The 18,684-nt window shown below is 40.2% G+C and overlaps 1 protein-coding gene across 1 annotated transcript; it reads left to right on the top strand.

Moving 5' to 3' along the window:
* Positions 1-2,876: 2,876 nt before the first annotated feature.
* On the top strand, positions 2,877-17,908 carry LOC117462628 (zinc finger protein 696-like). Its single transcript, XM_071206441.1, has 2 exons — positions 2,877-3,367; positions 13,222-17,908. The coding sequence occupies exons 1-2, from the start codon at positions 3,118-3,120 to the stop codon at positions 14,226-14,228; spliced, it is 1,257 nt and encodes a 418-aa protein (XP_071062542.1). The 5' UTR covers positions 2,877-3,117; the 3' UTR covers positions 14,229-17,908.
* The last annotated feature ends 776 nt before the right edge of the window (positions 17,909-18,684 follow it).

Below are 18,684 nucleotides of genomic sequence, written 5' to 3'. Positions count from 1 at the left end.
TATGTTTATCACTGGTGGACCTGTGTGTGTGACGGCAGCTGTGCCAGATGTGACCTGATTGCCAATTCAAGATGTTTTTCGGAAAGGACCCTTTGATATTTATACCAGTGGCAAATGTTCGCTTCATTTGGTGGTTCAAATATAAAAGATTCTCTAATGTTGAGTTCATTTGGTTTTGTTTTCTTAAGGGGAAGCGCCCATGTAAAAATGTCCGTATGATGTCTGCATGACTTTTTGTTGATATTGATAATGAAAGGGAAAGCAGTTTTGGCTTGTGCTTCAAACTTCCAAAAAGGCCAAAAACTGGTACAAAGTAATATTGCTAAGTTCATCAACAAATGGTCACATCTTTCTGGGTTATTTTGGGAACACACATCTGTATTCAGTGTACGTGGGTCCAACTCTGGTTGGATAAAGACAAAGGCTCTTATATGTCACCATAATCATCCAATCACATCAGGTTGTCCATCATGTCTGTGCAGATTCATCCTTTCGTTTCCATCCAATCAGAAAATATATCATTTATCCTGGTCAGTGAAAGCCAAATTAAGTACCTTACGTGTAAATGTAACCCTGGCTATAGAAATGCTGTGTTTATTTGTGAAGGACAAAACAGCAATCTGAACAATCATACAGCAGTCAGTGTACACAACATTTACTTCATTATGGCAATCATTTTCTAAAAGAAATAATGAATGTATAGACTATTCCTTTCCCCCCTTTTCCACTGTCACTCCATCATTTCATTAATGTCATTTCATTTCTTAACTTCTTAAAGTATTTATTTATTTACTGTGAGAAAACCTTTTCAAAGTGACTATATTGTACATTTAAGAAGATGTTTAGAAACGGTGTTCTTCAGTATTTTTGGTTCGAGGAATATTTAAATGATTGCCATAGAGGAGAAAGAATGCAGCAAAGTATTGTTCTGTCTTTTTTTCTTGCTGTGACTTCAGTACAGTTGGGTGTTTTTAGGCTGTTCCACTGTAACTGTAATTAAAGCATTGTCTCTAGAAATGATATGTGTAGGACTGGTGTATCAGCATTTATAGATATGTTCTATTTCTATTTTGAAGGTAATTTCCCTGCATCTCTGTACTGCCATTTCTCTCTCTGGTGTCATAACTGTCCACTAGAGAGCGCTGCAGCTCCTGAGATTTAACACTGATGCTGCAGAAAGCTTTCTTACTGCTGTTGAATACATTCCAGTAAGTTCAAAAATATTATTAATGCCACTATTCAAAAAATATATGTTTATTTTATGGCACCCGTTATGCCATTTTAAATCAACACAGTGCCCTCTTCTTAAGGAATGAACGTCCCACATGCTGTTTTCCTTTGTGGACATTTTATTTTGTGCTTATCTTGAGAAGCTGTTTGATTTCAGTATATTATTCTTAAAACTGTGCAATGGTTTTTGTTGACATTGTGTCTAGAGAAAATAACTTGTACTCTTTGATGCTAAAATGTGCTTTGCCTTAGTTTCAAAAAAATTAAAGGTATAAACAAACAAACAAACAGTGTGTGTGACGGGCTTCTTCCCTCTGTCTTCTTCCCCATTTATAAATAGATATCACGTCCACTTCCTACTGTCCTTCCTACATGACACCATACTGAACAATTTCATAACAGCTGTTTATATCCTAAAGCAGTGGTGGTAAGTAGCCTACATTTACTCAGTTACTGAACAGTTTTTCGGTAATTTACTTGAGTATTTACTTTTCCTGCTACTTTATACTTATAATCAAATACATTTTCATGTATAACTATAGAGCGTTATTGGCCCCTATGATAAATGTACAAGCTACCCTGCAGTATACAACGGTAAACTTGCTTCCTATTTATCAGGGGCAACATTTGAGCATTAATGGATTGTGATTTATGATTTAAAAATATAACATACATTTTTCTGAATATTACGTTATTCAGGTACTTTTACTTTTACAAATAAGTAGCATTTGACGACTTAAGGGCAAAGTATTCAGCACTTCAACTTAAATAAAAATAGTAATACCACGGTGCGTAGAAATGATCAACACAATACAAATACGTCCAGCATTTAAATCTGATAAACACATTAATGCATCAATGATTATAATCAAAACATATCATATATATTATTCTGAAATGGGTCGATCTGCATATTGAGTACTTTTACTTTTGGAACTTTAATTATATTTTGATGCCAATACTTGTGTACTTTTACTTCAGTAACATCTTTAATGCAGGACTTTTACTGTAACAGACTATTCCTACAGATCTGAGTCCTTCTACTTTTACTTAAGTACAAGGTCTGAGCAATTCTACTTTTAATCATGTACAATATCTGAATACTTCTACTTTTACTCAAGTACAATATCTGAATACTTCTACTTTTACTCAAGTACAAGATCTGAGTACTTCTACTTTTACTCAAGTACAAGATCTGAGTACTTCTACTTTCACTCAAGTACAAGGTCTGAGTACTTCTACTTTTACTCAAGTACAAGATCTGAGTACTTATTCCACCTCTGCAGCTTACAATAAGCCCATCAACCACGAGGATGCAAACTCCGAACAGCACGAATGCTGCAACAAAAATTAGCTAGATATAAGCCAAACATTTGTAATTGCTACAGTAGGCCTATTGCCTACAGATATTTGATTTGTCTACTGCAACCTGTTTAGCTTAATGATGTTTATTTATTTTCCCTTTTTCCTTTATGATTATTTTCTGTTTGTTATATAAGTTATACGTTTTTTTTTGGAAAGAGTGGTTTTATGATTGATCCAGTTGTAGGTGTTAAGGCAACGTCCGGATGCCAATCGTTATTAAAACCAAAAAGAAGAAATCCTTCCCGCTTTTATTTTGACGTCATCAAACCGCACCGGAAGTGAAGTTCTCAGCTCGTTCTAACCTGGATCGAGGTGGCGTCTCGTTGCTACGGTTCTCTCTCTCTGTGTTCCTGAGAAAGTGTGTGTGAGCTCCAGCACTACTGATCCATCATCTGTGTGTTTGGACAAACCTCTGAATGGACTGTGTGCTCTTTTTTCTGGAGCGTTTACCTCGGACTACAGGAGCTAGCTTAGCATGCTAGCTGGAAACACGTTAGCAACACTAGTCAGATTGAGAGTTTGATGGAGAGAGAAACGGTGTGTTTAACGGAGTTTGCAGGAAAAGGTGATCGCGTAAACATGAGTAAAGTCCAAATGCTGCTGTCGTTGAAGAAGCAGCGACTCACTGCTGCTGCTGAAGATATATTTGCTCTATTTGAAAAAATGATAGCAGAGCACGAGGAGGAGCTGTCTCTTTCCAAAGAGGAGATCAAGAGACTCCAGAAACTACTGGACGCTGCGTTACAGCCTCAGCTTCCGATACACAGATCAGGTCTGTTCCCTTTACTCTTAATTAACACTTTACACTCTTCAGTCGCACTTTATTATCACATTAATTACTCTTTAGACCCTTTATCAGCTCTTGCTGCAGGTAGTAGATCCTGAAGTAAAAGTACAAACACCACACTGTGAAAATAGTTAAAGTACCTCATTCACATCTTATTTAAGTAAAAGTATGTAAGTATTATTAGACACATGTACTTTATTATAATAATTAAAATGTATTACGGAAGAGCAAACCTACCAAAACAAATATATTTATAAAAATACATACATTGAATAATATGCCATTTAATTTACTGATTTCAATATTTCCCATACATGTAGGCACTAGTTGGTTAAATGTGACATACATTGATACATTATTTTTAATGCGCTTCTTTATTCACCTTTTCTTTTTAAATGTGTAAAAGCAAATAAAAACAAATACTTTGGATTAATGCAAATTGTGAGAGAATAATTCATAAAGAAAGCAATGAATAAATATGTTCAATAATAAATTAAACACATCTACAATGTTACATGATAAAGAATATGGGAATTAGTACAAAGGTCGTTAAGTAATAAATTCATGTAAAATCTCATCAATCAGTTATTTCCAACATGTATGTATGTGTATATATTAGGGCTGTCAGTCGATTAATATTTAATCGCATGAGTGTCCATAATTAATCGCACATTTTTTATCTGTTCTAAATGTACCTTAGAGGAATGTTTTTCAAGTTTGTAATACTCTTATCAACATATGAGTGGACAAATATGCTTTATGCTAATGTTTATTATCATTTGAACAATGACAAATATTCTCATGAATATTAAACACAACAACCTCTGAACATTACAAATATCCGCCTCAATTCAACCTGGAACCTCTCTCATACAATAATTAGGGCTGTCAAACGATTAAAAATTTTAATCAGATTAATCACAGCTTAAAAATTAATTAATCATGATTAATCACCATTCGAACTATGTCCAAAATATGCCATTTATTTATGTATATTGTTGTGGGAATGGAAAGATAAATGAAAGAAGGCGGATATATCCATTTAACATACAGTATCTATGTTTACTATAAAAAATGTCTGTGTGTCAAAATGAAAGACAGCCCTCACACCTATCAATCATTAAACCGTGGGGTCTTAATTCATTACGTGTTGATTTCTATCAACGGGGGAGTACCTCAGGAAAGTCGACAGAGGGGGGGGGGGGTACTTCGTGACCACAGTGTGAACGTTGTGATCAGCTGTTTTAGCGCAGTTCTCCAGTGAAGGGGGGAGTCTCCCTCCGCAGCCGGTTGGCGTAGTTTTGGCACAGTTCCGTTGTACAGACCGACGTTAACAGCAGCCCTGTCTGTGCACACGGAGACCGACTCTGTCGTCCGGTGATCGAACCGCCTTCTGGAAAAGCTTCACAAGTACGTCGGTACGCAAATGCGCTTTGTGACACAAGTGACGGTACGCATTTCAGATTACGCCATAACCAGCGTACCAGTTATGTGCACCCCTGTACTACAGCACAGGTATGCTCCGTCGGGACTTCCTGCAACAACACCACGCCGTTATCAAAGATGTTCTATTGAGAAGACGATCACTACGTGACAAAAGTTTTCAAAACCGTGGCGACTGAAATCAATCTTACTAACTGCTGTCTGTGCAATTTACTCCGCGAGTTGGCAGACTTTGGGGCGGGCCATTCTGCACATGCGTTAAATGCGTTAAATATTTTAACGCAATTAATTCATAAAATTAGTGTGTGTGTGTGTGTGTGTGTGTGTGTGTGTGTGTGTGTGTGTGTGTGTGTGTGTGTGTGTGTGTGTGTGTGTGTGTGTGTGTGTGTGTGGTGTGTGTGTGTGTGTGTGTGTGTGTGTGTGTGTGGTGTGTGTGTGTGTGTGTGTGTGTGTGTGTGTGTGTGTGTGTGTGTGTGTGTGTGTGTGTGTGTGTGTGTGTGTGTGTGTGTGTGTGTGTGTGTGTGTGTGTGTGTGTTTGAGAGAGATGTGCAACTCAAGGCATATGCTTGAACGGGAGCTGCCTGGACGCTGCAATCATGTTGTGCGCACTATCCGTGCTGAGTGCTGACTTCTCCTCCAATGACCCGCTGTCTGGCTTCCTGCATAAAGTCAAGTGCTCGGCACAGTTGTGGCGAAATGTCGCTCCTCTGTTTTCATTTAAACAGCTCCTTATATCCGTTAGCGCAGCTAGCTAGCACCAGATGCTAACAACAACAATGCACATAAGGTCTCTCTCTCGCTCGCTCGGGCCACACATACACACACACACCCTCCCGGTCCTCCCAATAGCCAGTCGGTGCCTGCTGGTGAGCGTGGAAGTGTGGTCTGCCTCAAGCGGGCGGCAGGAGCGGGGCTGTCAGCATCAGCTTGTAGATGGTATTTTAAACTTGATGCGCTCTGAAACTACGGGGCGGCCGAGGACAAAAAATACACATGCATTAATCGCGTTAAAATAATTAGTGGCGTTAATTTTTTTTTGACAGCCCTAGTATATATATATATATATATATATATATACATACAGAGAATATATATTTTGAGAGAGATCTACACGAGTATTAGACGCATCGTTGCAGCAATTGGACCATGAAGGCCTAATTCACGCTGTCTCCTCTGGACAGTGCATGTTAAAGGTCCCATGTCATGCTTTTCCGGTGTGCTATGTAGCTTTTTCTGCAAATGGTCTGCAAAGTCACAAACCCTCAAAGTACACCCTGTAGCGAGTAAAACTCTAACACAGAACATACGTGCCTATTGTTACGACCCACCCTCTACTCCGTGGTAGTGGCTCGTGAGGAGACCCGCAACATAAAATAATACACGCAAAAACCAGTACTTGATAACGATCATTTATTGAAGTACATCCGTTTACTCACACAAGCAATCCGGCAAACGAAAAGAGGCCTGGAGGACTGGCCAAAAGAAACAAACAGAAGGAGGGAACCCAAGCCAGCCACACCACGGGCCGTAGGACCCAGAGTTTCCCTTCCCTAACCAGAAATCAAATAAATACCCTATGAGAAACTAAATAAAGCCGCAGAAACTGGACTACCAGGTCCTCCAGGCTAAACATAAAAAACATCAGCAGATAAATGGTCTACAGCTCAAAAGTAGCAGAGAAATAATTAAAGGCGAGTGTCTCCCGGCATTAGGATAGGCGAGACCTCCTTCTCCTTCAGTTTCTCCTTATAATACGGCTGAGTGGAATGAGTTACACCTGGGTAGAGACGGAGTCAGGAGCAGACCAGGTGCACAGGGAGACAGAAAAGACAACAGGGTAGCACGTAACGTCTATGCTGCCCCAGAACGCCTCGTTGGAGATTTTTCCATGTTTTCCTTCCAGTGCATACTGTCGTAACGAAGTCCAAATGGACCAATCCGCGGAGCTCCGCGCGCGCACGCAATATCCAGACTAATTTATCATCGTCATGTCAACATTGAAGAATTCTAATTTGTATTTTTCAATTCAATATGGTATGGCTGTATGGTCTCTGTGTTTTATGATCGGAACCCTCTATCTGGCAATAAAAGTGGTATGAATGATAATAAAAAAACTGAAGTTCCATAATACAGTTTAATAAATGTATCTGTTTTCAGTTCTAATTACAAGTTATCCTTACAAGTCGCCAGTAGTACTATAGGAATATAAATTGATCTTCTATCTTCATTCATGAATGTCAATCATCTTGCTCTCACTCACTCACCCACCCCCCCCCCCCCCCCCCCAGGCACAAAAATAACTGGAACATTACTCTCTCTTAACATGATACATTATTCTCATACCAGAGTTGATTGACAAACTAAAATTACCTTGCGACCCCCTTTCTAATCGTCACCCAATCTGACTGACGTTCTTGACCAAAAAAAAGTAAAACACTAAAAAAAGATGAAAAGCTAAATGCCTTACGTTTTTGCAGCTAAAGATTCTAGCCTGGTCACTGACTGGCTGACAAAGAAAATACAAAAATTATAGGCTACACCTCTTATTCTGATCAACTGTATTTCACATCATTTTCACAAACTTCAAAAGAACATGACACCGCATTTTAGGACGTTTGTATGCATTGTAAGGCACACTTCAGTTGCTAGCATTAGTTAGCACTAGCGTTAGTTAGCGCTAGCTAACATTGGCACTTAAGACAACTAATTTACCACAGTGGAAGACGATGCATCATGACCAGGACTTGGGATGTTTTCGTTTCGGGAGTCGGCAGAATTGGGGCTTGCAACAGGGGGCTGTTTATTCAACCACCTCAGCATTTCTTTCTTCTGTTTATAACTGTCGTGACCGTTGCATTAGCGCGAGTCTAGCAGCAGTCAGCAGCAGAGTGGATGACGTAGAATGCATTCTATGATTTGACAGCCCAATGACTTTGCAAATAACACCCATTTTGAAGTTTACTTTTATTTATTTATTTTTTCACAGTCCCGAAATAGTCCCAGACAAAATAGATTTGTGTCCCAGTAGGAATTGTTATGGTCCCCGGGACATCGTTAATTGCGAGCCCTGCACGCAACGTCCCGCCAACACAGCATCCAGACCCCACGCAGCGTTCTCATCTGTTTGTCACTACTGGTGTCATTTTCTGGTTGCTAACAAACGCCATTGTAAAACATAAACACTGATGTTCAGCTGTAACGGTGGTGGACTCATCAAAACAGAGTGGGCGAGCTGACCAATCAGAGCACAGTGGGCTCATAGGGAGGGGGGGGCAGGAGCTCCAACAAGGCATGTCAGTGTGAGAAAAAGTTTTTAGAGAGTACTTGTCCATGGACAAGTGAGTTTGGCAATTTACTTGTCCCAATACATTTTTCACTTGTCCAGAATGGACAAAAATTGGGGCCACTGGAATCTTCTTCTTCGTCATCGTATTTTCCATTTTCCCACGGTTTTTATGACACCGCTAACGTAAGTGAGCGGTAAGATTTTACTGCATCACACATAGGGCTGTGCAATTTAATCGATCTTGCGATATATATCGATATTTAGTTTTCCGAGAATATTTCAGCCGCGGGTACATTAAGTCTGATAACTGTGTTCGTTATACTCGCGTCCAGGAGAGAAGCTTTAAAAAGGAGACTAATTGAGTCTCTGAGAATGTTCAAATGTATACTTTAATTAATAAAAAGCGCGGTAATGTTACAAGCAGAAGATGATTTAGTCAGAAAAACAGCTGTGTTCTGGCTCTCGTGAGCGAAGGGAAGAGAGCGAGCTCCACCTTTCCAGCTGTTAAATATCCTCTGCTGAATCCTCCCTGTGGGCCGGTTGGCGCTGCTGGGGATCGGCCCTCCACGTCTCCAATGTTCGTTGTTGCGCATTACAGAGGATTGCACATTAAATATATAACTAAACACGCCTTTTCTCCTCCTTATCTCTTTCATGACTTTTCATTTAATACATTTTAAACGCTGTAATCAATACTCCAAAAATACCTCACGGCTGGTATCATTTCCGGTAGTTCCGAATGTTGTCTCATGCTACCCACGTCTGTAAACAAACGTATTCAAATAAACTGTACCTTCATTTAATATTCAGCAATAATAATATCTCGACGTCTATAGTTGTAGTGTTGAAATCAGTAGGTTTCGGTGTGCAACACTCTGTGTCATATCGCTACTAAATTCACCTCTATAGGAAATTGTATATTAGCCACATGCTAAATGCTAACCGGAGATGAAGGATTTTCAGAATAAAAGCTCAACAACTGGTTGTGCACAACAACTTCTGGTTTTTCAGAAGTACTTTACTTTATGCCATCAAAACATTGATTTTAATTTCTAACAAGTCCCATTCAAATCCCCCGTGTTCCGCCACCTGCTGCACCTTTTTTTTTCTCACCACATCTTTTGATTCATTTTGTCCAGCATTTGCAAGCTGGAGACTCTCTGTCAGAGCCATATATTGTATAATTGATGCTTTCAGTTTTCCGAGTTTTGCTTCCCAACCCTGCCACTGTGCTACACTTCCCACCCCGCCCGCCCCCGTCTAACTGTACAGAAAACGGCGAGATGCATTTCCAGCATCGCGAGGACACAGACAGGGAGGCTGCTTTACTTCATAAAGGAAATGGTGGTCAATATTAACAACATAGGAGTTAAAACGCTTAATAACCTTCATTACGTGTTAGAGAAAGAACATAAGAAAGTTTGACAAACTGAATGTATCAATAATTTGTCAATAAATCAGGCCGAAAAACGTCACTTGTCCGCCGGACAAGTCAATTGAAATATCTACTTGTCCGATATTGTAAATAACACGTCCCGGACGGTGGGACGTGTACTTTTTCGCACACTGCATGTAGGACAGAGAGTGAATACACATAAAACAGAGGAGCGACATTTCACCACAACTGCGCAGAGCACTTGACTTTATGCAGGAAGCCAGACAGTGGGACATTGTAGGAAAAGTCAGCACACTCAGCACGGATACATGAACATGATTGCAGCGTCCAGGCAGCTCCGGTTCGAGCATATGCCTTGAGTTGCACATAGCTCCAACGCGCGCGCGCAGACACACACGCACACACACACACACACACACGCACACACACACTTTGTATTGTATTATTGTCTTCGTACTCTTTTAACACACCATCGTAGCGATGGCGATGTTTCAGGTGACTGATCAGGTTCGAAGTATTAGGGAGCGCTGGATTTGTGAAGAACTCCCCTCTTCCTAAACCACTAATACCACAGTACTGGCAAAACGGGAGGAGCCGAGTGAAAAACAAGCGCCCCTCATCCCAATCCACCCACACCGCAGTATTTTTTCTTTTTTTGTACTCAAAAAATATATTGTATATTATCGGGGCTATTAATACTTTTATCGGGTTTATCGGGATGACGTCATAATTCCTAATATCGGACCGATAATTATCGGGCCGATAATTATCGTGCATCCCTAATTATAAGGAGTAGAAATATGATTCAGATATCCGCGGAATCGTTGGAAGAGTAGCTTTACAGCGGTATCTCCTGTGAGACTGTAACCAGGGCACAGCAGCCAATATGGCCGCTCAAAGCAGCTTGACTTTACACTGTGTGGGATTGGTGGGTCCGTCAAGGAAATCTCGGCCGGCAGCCATCATGGTCTGAAATGACCAATGGACATCGAGAAATCACTAAGGGCCTACCCACCAAATAAAAAAAACATAAACCACGTGTCTCCCATCAGTTTTCGTCTGTGAGGAGAGAGAGAGAGACAGAGAAAATGGCTAAAAAAAACTTTACAGTTGCCGAGATTTTTTTCGCTAGCAGCAGTGAAGATAGAGCCTCAGAACGTGAAGTCTTCGACTCTTCTGAAGAAGAAGAATACAAAGACAACAACAAGGATCCATTTGGACATGGGTAAGTGTAAATATTACAGTAATAGTGTACTGGCAATGTGTGGGGAATACCGCAAAAATGAACAATAGGTTTATTGATATATATTTGTTATCGATAGTCATGAACTTTTTATTGGGACAAAATAGACACATGTGTAGATGATTAAATTAATCATTTATTCGTCCCACAACGGAGACATTGACATTGACATGTTTTTGCCATCGATTATTTTATCATACTGTTCTGTACAGATGAGACTTTGTCATAGATTTATTTATATGTGTGCCTGTTATTATTTTACGGTCCTGTACAGATGAGACTTTGTAATCAGATGTATATGTGTGTCTGTGATTTTATACTGTGTGTGTGTGTGTGTGTGTGTGTGTGTGTGTGTGTGTGTGTGTGTGTGTGTGTGTGTGTGTGTGTGTGTGTGTGTGTGTGTGTGTGTGTGTGTGTGTGTGTGTGTGTGTGTGTGTGTGTGTGTGTGTGTGTGTGTGTGTGTGTGAGTGTGTGTGTGTGGTGTGTGTGTGTGTGTGTGTGTGTGTGTGTGTGTGTGTGTGTGTGTGTGTGTGTGTGTGTGTGTGTGTGTGTGTGTGTGTGTGTGTGTGTGTGTGTGTGTGTGTGTGTGTGTGTGTGTGTGTGTGTGTGTGTGTGTGTGTGTGTGATCGAGAGAGACTCCTTCTCCAACCTCCCAAACTTTATTTTTATGTGTGCATTGTTATTTGTGCTTGAGCAACATTTTACTTGAACTTTATTTCAATGAAATTAGTTGTAATTATTGTCCTACATTTTAATTTGTTTTACGGAGAGGTTTCACAGCTGCCTGGGCCTAGTGGCCCACAGGCGGCGTTTATCCAACAGCCAGAACATCCATCTGTGCCAGCCCCCAGGTCAAGATCTACTGTGGCTCAAGGGCCTTCACCAGAGCCATCACCACCAAGGACCAGCAGACCAGCATCACTACAGCTGCCTCCACCTCCATCTGCGGCTGCCACCAGGTCAAGATATACCTCAGCACAAAGGCTCCACCACAGCCATCACCTTCAACCCAGCCAGCAAGGAGGTGTCGTGGAGGTCTTGTATAGCACTTGTACACCCCACCTACACAGCAGCCCATGCACCATCACCCCCACCTACACAGCAGCCAGACCCACTGTTTTGGAAGACAGACAAAAACCTTGACATTTATAATGAAGAGTTGGTTGAAAGTTCTGATGTTCAATATTGTAAATAGTTAGATTTTCTAGTTTCTTATATTTATATACATAGTTGGTTGAAAAAAACATATTTATAATAAATTGTTGGTTGAAAAAAAAAAGGTTGAATGCTCAATTTGTATTTGTACACATCACATGCACCTTGCTATGTAATATGAAGTCATTATTCAGTCCTAATGTGTCTCAGTCCCTGCTGTGGTGAAAGTAGAGTGATAAACACCTATTTTACTCAAAATTCGAATTTAATTTTTTAAATTTTAGACATGAATAACACATTTATATACAGTGTAATTCAAATATTTCACTGCTTTTGTGATCCTAGGGCTTTGGTAACCAAATCTAAAACACCAAAACAATTCGATCACATGAGTACATTTGTGTTTTCACAAGAGTTTTGAACATTTTCTGAAAATCGGATGTCAAATTTCAAGCTTTTGAGCTACTTATCTCATCAAACAGTGCTCTAAGGTGAGTAATATGCATATATATAGCAATACCAGAGACTGTCCTGAACATTTTGATATGTTACACATGGGGTGCCATGTTAGAAGAAATACATTTAAAAGGTGATTTAAGAAAACATCTAAAAATCGAGAAAATACCCTTAGACTCCAGAGGGTTAACTAGATAATTCCATATGTGTTCTTTCATAGTTTTGATGTTTACAAAGTAGAAACAAATTAAAATAAACAAAAAACATTGAATGAGAAGGTGTCCAAACTTTTGACTGGTACTGTATATAAAAAACACACATTTTAATATTTAGCAGGTTCCCTCATCTATAATCATTTATACAAGCGCAACTTTGAACATGCACAGCAGTAAAATGCAACATACGAAATAATCAAGAAACATCATAAATTGAAAACTGACAGGGAACATTTTACTGCACCATCATTACTTGACATAAGAAGGTACTGTAAAATGTTCTGTTAATACTTGCATACTTTTACTTAAATAAGGTTTGCATGCAGGATTTTAATTTGTAACAAGAGTATTTTAATTTTATACTGTAGGCGTAGTGTATCTCTGAACGATCCCAAATACAATTCCTTCTTTACATTGCAGCTAGTGCTACGCCAGAAGAAAAAACCCTTTTTCATTTTTAACTGGATGTGGAAAGGGGCTGGGCTACATAAGGTGAATTGAGCCAACAAAAATACACAATAGGCGGGACTAAGAAAGATAAGGCATTAATTAGGCCTGCAAAATGTCTCCCATTTGAATGGTGATTAGATTTTTAAATGCTAACACTTAACAGTTTGTTCTGACTGTGTTTCCTGTTTCCTGCAGATCTCCAGCTGCTGGTGGTGGTTAAAGAAGAACTTCTCCCTGACCAGCAGGAGTGGAGCACCAGTCTGGACCAGGAGGACCCAGAGCCCCCCCCACCCATTAAGCAGGAACAGGAGGAACTCAGGATCAATCAGGAGGGAGAGCAGCTTCAGGAGCTGGAGGAGGCTGATATCACCAAGTCCACTTTCACTCCTGACCCTGTGAAGAGTGAAGATGATAAAGAGAAACCTCAGTCCTCACAGCTTCATCAAAGACAAACTGAACACATGGAAACAGAAGCTGATGGAGATGACTGTCGAGGACCAGAACCAGCCAGGAACTCAGATCCAGAGAGCAGTTTACAACCAAAGACTGAACCTGACACTGGAGACTCTTCTGAACCTGGCACTGAAGACAGTGCTGATTGGAAAGAGACCATAGAACATGCATCAGGCTCAAACTCACTGAAAAATAGACATGAATCTGTCAGTGATCCACAACGTAGTGCTGAAAATAAACCATTCAGCTGCTCAGTCTGTAAGAAAGCTTTTTCACAGAGTGGACATTTAAAGGCACACATGAGAAGACACACAGGAGAGAAGCCACACAGCTGCTCAGTCTGTAAGAAAGCTTTTTCACAGAGTGGACATTTAAAGGCACACATGAAAATCCACACAGGAGAGAAACCATTTAGCTGCTCATTTTGTACCAAATCTTTTGTGCAGAGTGGAAGTTTAAAGTCACATATGAGAATCCACACAGGAGAGAAACCATTCACCTGTACAGTCTGTAAGAAAGCTTTTTCACATAGTGGAAATTTAAAGGAACACATGAAAATCCACACAGGAGAAAATCCCTTTAGCTGCTCAGTTTGTACCAAATCTTTTGTGCAGAGTGGAAGTTTAAAGTCACATATGAGAATCCACACAGGAGAGAAACCATTCACCTGTACAGTCTGTAAGAAAGCTTTTTCACATAGTGGCATTTTAAAGAAACACATGAGAGTCCACACAGGAGAGGAAAAATAGAGCTGCAATTTAAATGGCATAATCGTTTCAAAAGACACAAGTGTGTTGGTCGTCAGCTGCTTCTCAAGGGAATACATTTGTCTACTTTGTTTCCTGATGACCTACTGCCGTTACATGTAATGTGTTACTCCCTATGCCTGATTTCACCCTCCTGCAACCGATTCGCGAATAATCACAAATGTTCATTTCTTTGACCCCTAAACTCGACTATTTCTTGTTTAATAATCGTTACATCTCCTCAGAACCAAGTTCCTGTGTCCTGCCCAGGCATGAGAATCACTCACCTTTCGGCGAAATTCGCCGTTTTGAATACAAAATAGGTCGTTTGTGTGATTCATGTAGATCTGCAATAAAAATATTTTTGGAGTCTGGGACCCGGAGTTATCTGCGGCCGCGAGCTGTTATGTGCCATCATGACACGCATGGTGTTCTTTTTTTATATATTATAATTAGTGCTGTCAAAATTATCGCGTTAACGGCGGTAATTAATTTTTTGAATTAATTGCGTTAAAATATTTAACGCATTTAACGCATGTGCAGAATGGCCCGCCCCATACGTGCCAGCACCAGGGTATGGCTGGGGTAGGTAAGAAATGGCTTAGCCCCACCATGAAAAATGATGTTAAAGTAAGCAAAATAAAGTCTGCCAACTCGCGCGGAGTAGATTGCACAGACAGCAGTTCGTAAGATTGATTTCAGTAGCCACGGTTTTGAAAACTTTTGTCACGTCGTGATCGTCTTCTCAATAGAACATCTTTGATAACGGCGTGGTGTTGTTGCAGGAAGTCCCGACTGAGAATACTTTACTGTAGTACAGGGGTGCACATAACTGGTACGCAGGTTATGTGCCTAATCTGAAATGCGTACCGTCACTTGTGTCACAAAGCGCATTTGCGTACCGACGTACTTGTGAAGCTTTTCCAGAATGCGGTTCGATCACCGGACGACAGAGTCGGTCTCCGTGTGCACAGACGGGGCTGCTGTTAACGTCGGTCTGGAGAACTGCGCTAAAACAGCTGATCACAACGTTCACACTCTGTGGTCACGAAGTACTCCACTAGCCTGCCGCCGACCCCCCCCTCTGTCGACTTTCCTGAAGTACTCCCCCGTTGATAGAAATCAACACGTAATGAAAGACCCCACGGTTTGATGATTGATAGGTGTGTGGGTTGTCTTTCATTTTGACACGCAGACATTTTTTATAATAAACATAGATACTGTATGTTAAATGGATATATCCGCCTTCTTTGATTTATCTTTCCATTCCCACAACAATATACATAAAGAAATGGCATATTTTGGACATAGTTCAAATGGTGATTAATCATGATTAATTAATTTTTAAACTGTGATTAATCTGATTAAAAATTGTAATCGTTTGAAAGCCCTAATTATAATGCAGCGCGAGCTGTGTGCTCGAGTCTTCCTGCCTGTCGGCTCTGCTGCTCCACGATGATGGTCTAGCTTCAGCAGCCACATTAGCTACGGGTGCGTTCGTTAATATTAACTGCGGTCCGGAGTCACTGTGTCACAGACTGGACCGCTGGTGAACAGCTGTTAGAACGGGCCGTTCAGGTGTTCAGAGCAGAGCTCCTTGTCGGAGCGCAGAGCGTGATGTGCACTGAAAAGTTTTTCTGTTGCAATATTATCGCTGAGCTAGCTAGCTAGCATACATTGTCACTATCTGCTAATGTTAGCTTTAGCCTTCGTTTTCATAGGCTATACATGGAGGTGGTATGAGTATAGATCTTGTACTTGATTAAAAGCAGAAATACTCAGATCTTGTACTTGAGTAAAAGTAGAAGTACTCAGGTCTTGTACTTGAGTAAAAGTAGAAGTACCAGAGTGTAGGAATAGAAATACTCTGTTACTACTTTACTACTGTTAGTAAAAGTACTGTATTCAAAATGTTCCTCAAGTAAAAGTAGAAAAGTATTCTCATCAAAATATAGTGAAAGTAGCGACAGTAAAAGTAGTCGTTGTGCAGATTGGTCCATTTCAGAATAATATATATGATATGTTTTATAATGATTGATCATGAAAGTGTTCTCAATGCTGGTAAAGGTGCAGCTAGTTTGAATGAATTTGTATAATGCAGGGTAGGGGTTTCACCAACACACTCACATGTCGATGCGTTGGTGTTCCTCAACGCAAACCAAAAATCTGGAAAGGTGGACGTTATCGTGAAGGACAGCGAGTAAAGTGTTGCGCACTGGATTTACGTGGTATTTCAGTAAACAGAGTTTTTTTGCTGTCGATTTTGGTGAGTCCAGTTACTGTTTGTTAATTACTAAGTCTAGTTACTGTTTGTTATTTACTCAGCCATGTAACACAAATTAAAATGCAGTGTTTAATGTAACTGTATGAGTTCCAATATAAAATACAGTTGTACACCTCTCTGTGTGTCTTTATTATGACGTAACGACTTGTCGACTGCTATTTTGAAAAACGTGTCGACTAGTAAATATTGGTAGTTGTGAAACCCCTGCTGCAGGGTAGCTAGTGGATTTACTCCAGGTGGAACTAAAGTCTGATTCAACACTTGATTAGATTTCACATCATTCATCCAGATCTGTGAAGTAACTAAAGGTATTAAATACATGTAGTGGAGTAAAAGTACACCATTTACCTATGAACTGTAGAGGAGAAGAAGAACAAAGTAGCAAAACATTGAAATACTTAAATAAAGTACAAGTATCTCAAAATTGTACCCAAGTATAGTACTTGAGTTTATGAATTTAGTTACTTTACACCAGATGCCATAAAGATAGAAAGACTCAGCCTTGCACAGAGGCATGACAATAGATTTTCAAAATGCTCAACAGTGCTGCCAAAATTATAAACTGACTGCTACACAATTAAAATAAATGCTTTTATATATTTCTATTAGATGTGACTCTTTACCATTTGTTATTATTAACACTGCTGCTTTAGTTGTTTTGACTGCTAAAATCCTCTGTTATTCCTCATTTTAAAGCCGACATTCCGTGGGGTCGGGGGGCTCTGGTCCTTGTCACCTTTTCCATACCTGATGAGTTTGCATCCCTGATAATACTTAGTAAGGAGGTCATAATATTTTTGACTCATGGCTGAAGTTAAGTTTCTCCAGCTCTCCCCAGGTTGGCAAAAAAATGCATCTCAAAATGCATCAGATTGATGCTTTAAAATATGGAATATTCAAAATGTTCTTCCGGGGGAGCATGTCCCCGGACCCCCTAGAGGGATAATATCCTTCTCACCTTTTTCACCCCTGACCCGTTTCCATGCCTGGTCCTGCCTTTCACCTGCTGATCACCCACTGCTCATTTAAGGTGGACTGACCTTTACAAGGGACCAGCTTGTCTTAGTGTCTTAATGCAAACGTTTTGTAAAGTGATGCTAGACCAAAAACGTGCTGTTGGTTGTGTGCTCTCTGCAGGACGGTGTCTGTACTCAAAGATTGTTTATGAAATCAGAGCTTCACTCTGTTTTTGTTGTCTAAACAACGCCAACAGAGCAATACGTCTTCTTTCCAGCAGATGGCATACATGTTACATCAACCAGTTCAACTGTCATCCACATATTAATGATTCAAAACAGCAATGTGTAAGATATGGCTAGTAATTAACTATTTCAACAGAGTGTGAAGAGGTTACAGTCTTGAGGCCATGTCCAATATGTTTGTTTTGTTTGATTAAATCTACTGAAATGAGCATTCAATGACTACATTATTCTTAATTACTGTCATTACACCATGGGTTTGCATTGCAATATTAGAACGCATAAAACCCAACTTTATTTCTTCCAAGTTGCGGGTGTTCATTGTTTAGAAGTCTGCTGTGTTTCATCCAAGCTTCCACTTCGTTCTCCGATAATGCTGAAAGTATCTGTTGTATGCTTTACCTGCTCCATACAAAAGTGTAATTCACTGGACAGAGACAAGAGATAGTGGATGGATCCAGAAAAGAACCAGAAGATAGTCCGTATAGAGCCTTCAGGTTCTGAAAATGATCAGGGATAGAGCTTGAAAAAAACTCCAAAAACCTGAATAGAGCTAGAAGATAGCCAGTACAAAGCCAAGAAAGACCCAGAGCGAGCCAAGAGCGAGCCAAAAGAATTGTATTTAAAAAATGTAATATTCAAGCTCTTCTCTTAAGGTATTAGAACTTCCTATCTCAACATGTATCCTTTTATTCCAATTTAAAAAAGACTTAAATGTTTTCTGCCAATTATTGAGATTGTTTCACAGCTTTATCTTAAATATTTAGACTTTTTTTCTTTACATATTGATGACATAGGATGATCAGCACGTTCTGTTTCGTATAAGGCTTCGCCCTCTAATGAAGCATTTCCACTACAGCGGGGTAGCCCCGTTTAAGCATCCCTAACCCCCTAAACGCACCAGGAGCGCCTGCGCCGTGTTACGGCCGCGCCGCGTTACGGTCGCGCCGCGGCGTTCGCAAAGATCGCGGCCACT

Source organism: Pseudochaenichthys georgianus, chromosome 17 (assembly GCF_902827115.2).
Source record: "Pseudochaenichthys georgianus chromosome 17, fPseGeo1.2, whole genome shotgun sequence".
Lineage (NCBI taxonomy): Eukaryota > Metazoa > Chordata > Actinopteri > Perciformes > Channichthyidae > Pseudochaenichthys > Pseudochaenichthys georgianus.
The sequence above is the reverse complement of the archived record's forward strand: the minus strand, read 5'-3'. Positions and strand labels throughout refer to the sequence as shown.

Coding starts and splice junctions, on each gene's coding strand:
- LOC117462628 (XM_071206441.1), top strand. CDS start 3,118: ATGGAGAGAGAAACGGTGTGTTTAACGGAGTTTGCAGGAAAAGGTGAT. Junction 3,368..13,221: donor GCTTCCGATACACAGATCAG/GTCTGTTCCCTT, acceptor TGTTTCCTGCAG/ATCTCCAGCTGCTGGTGGTG.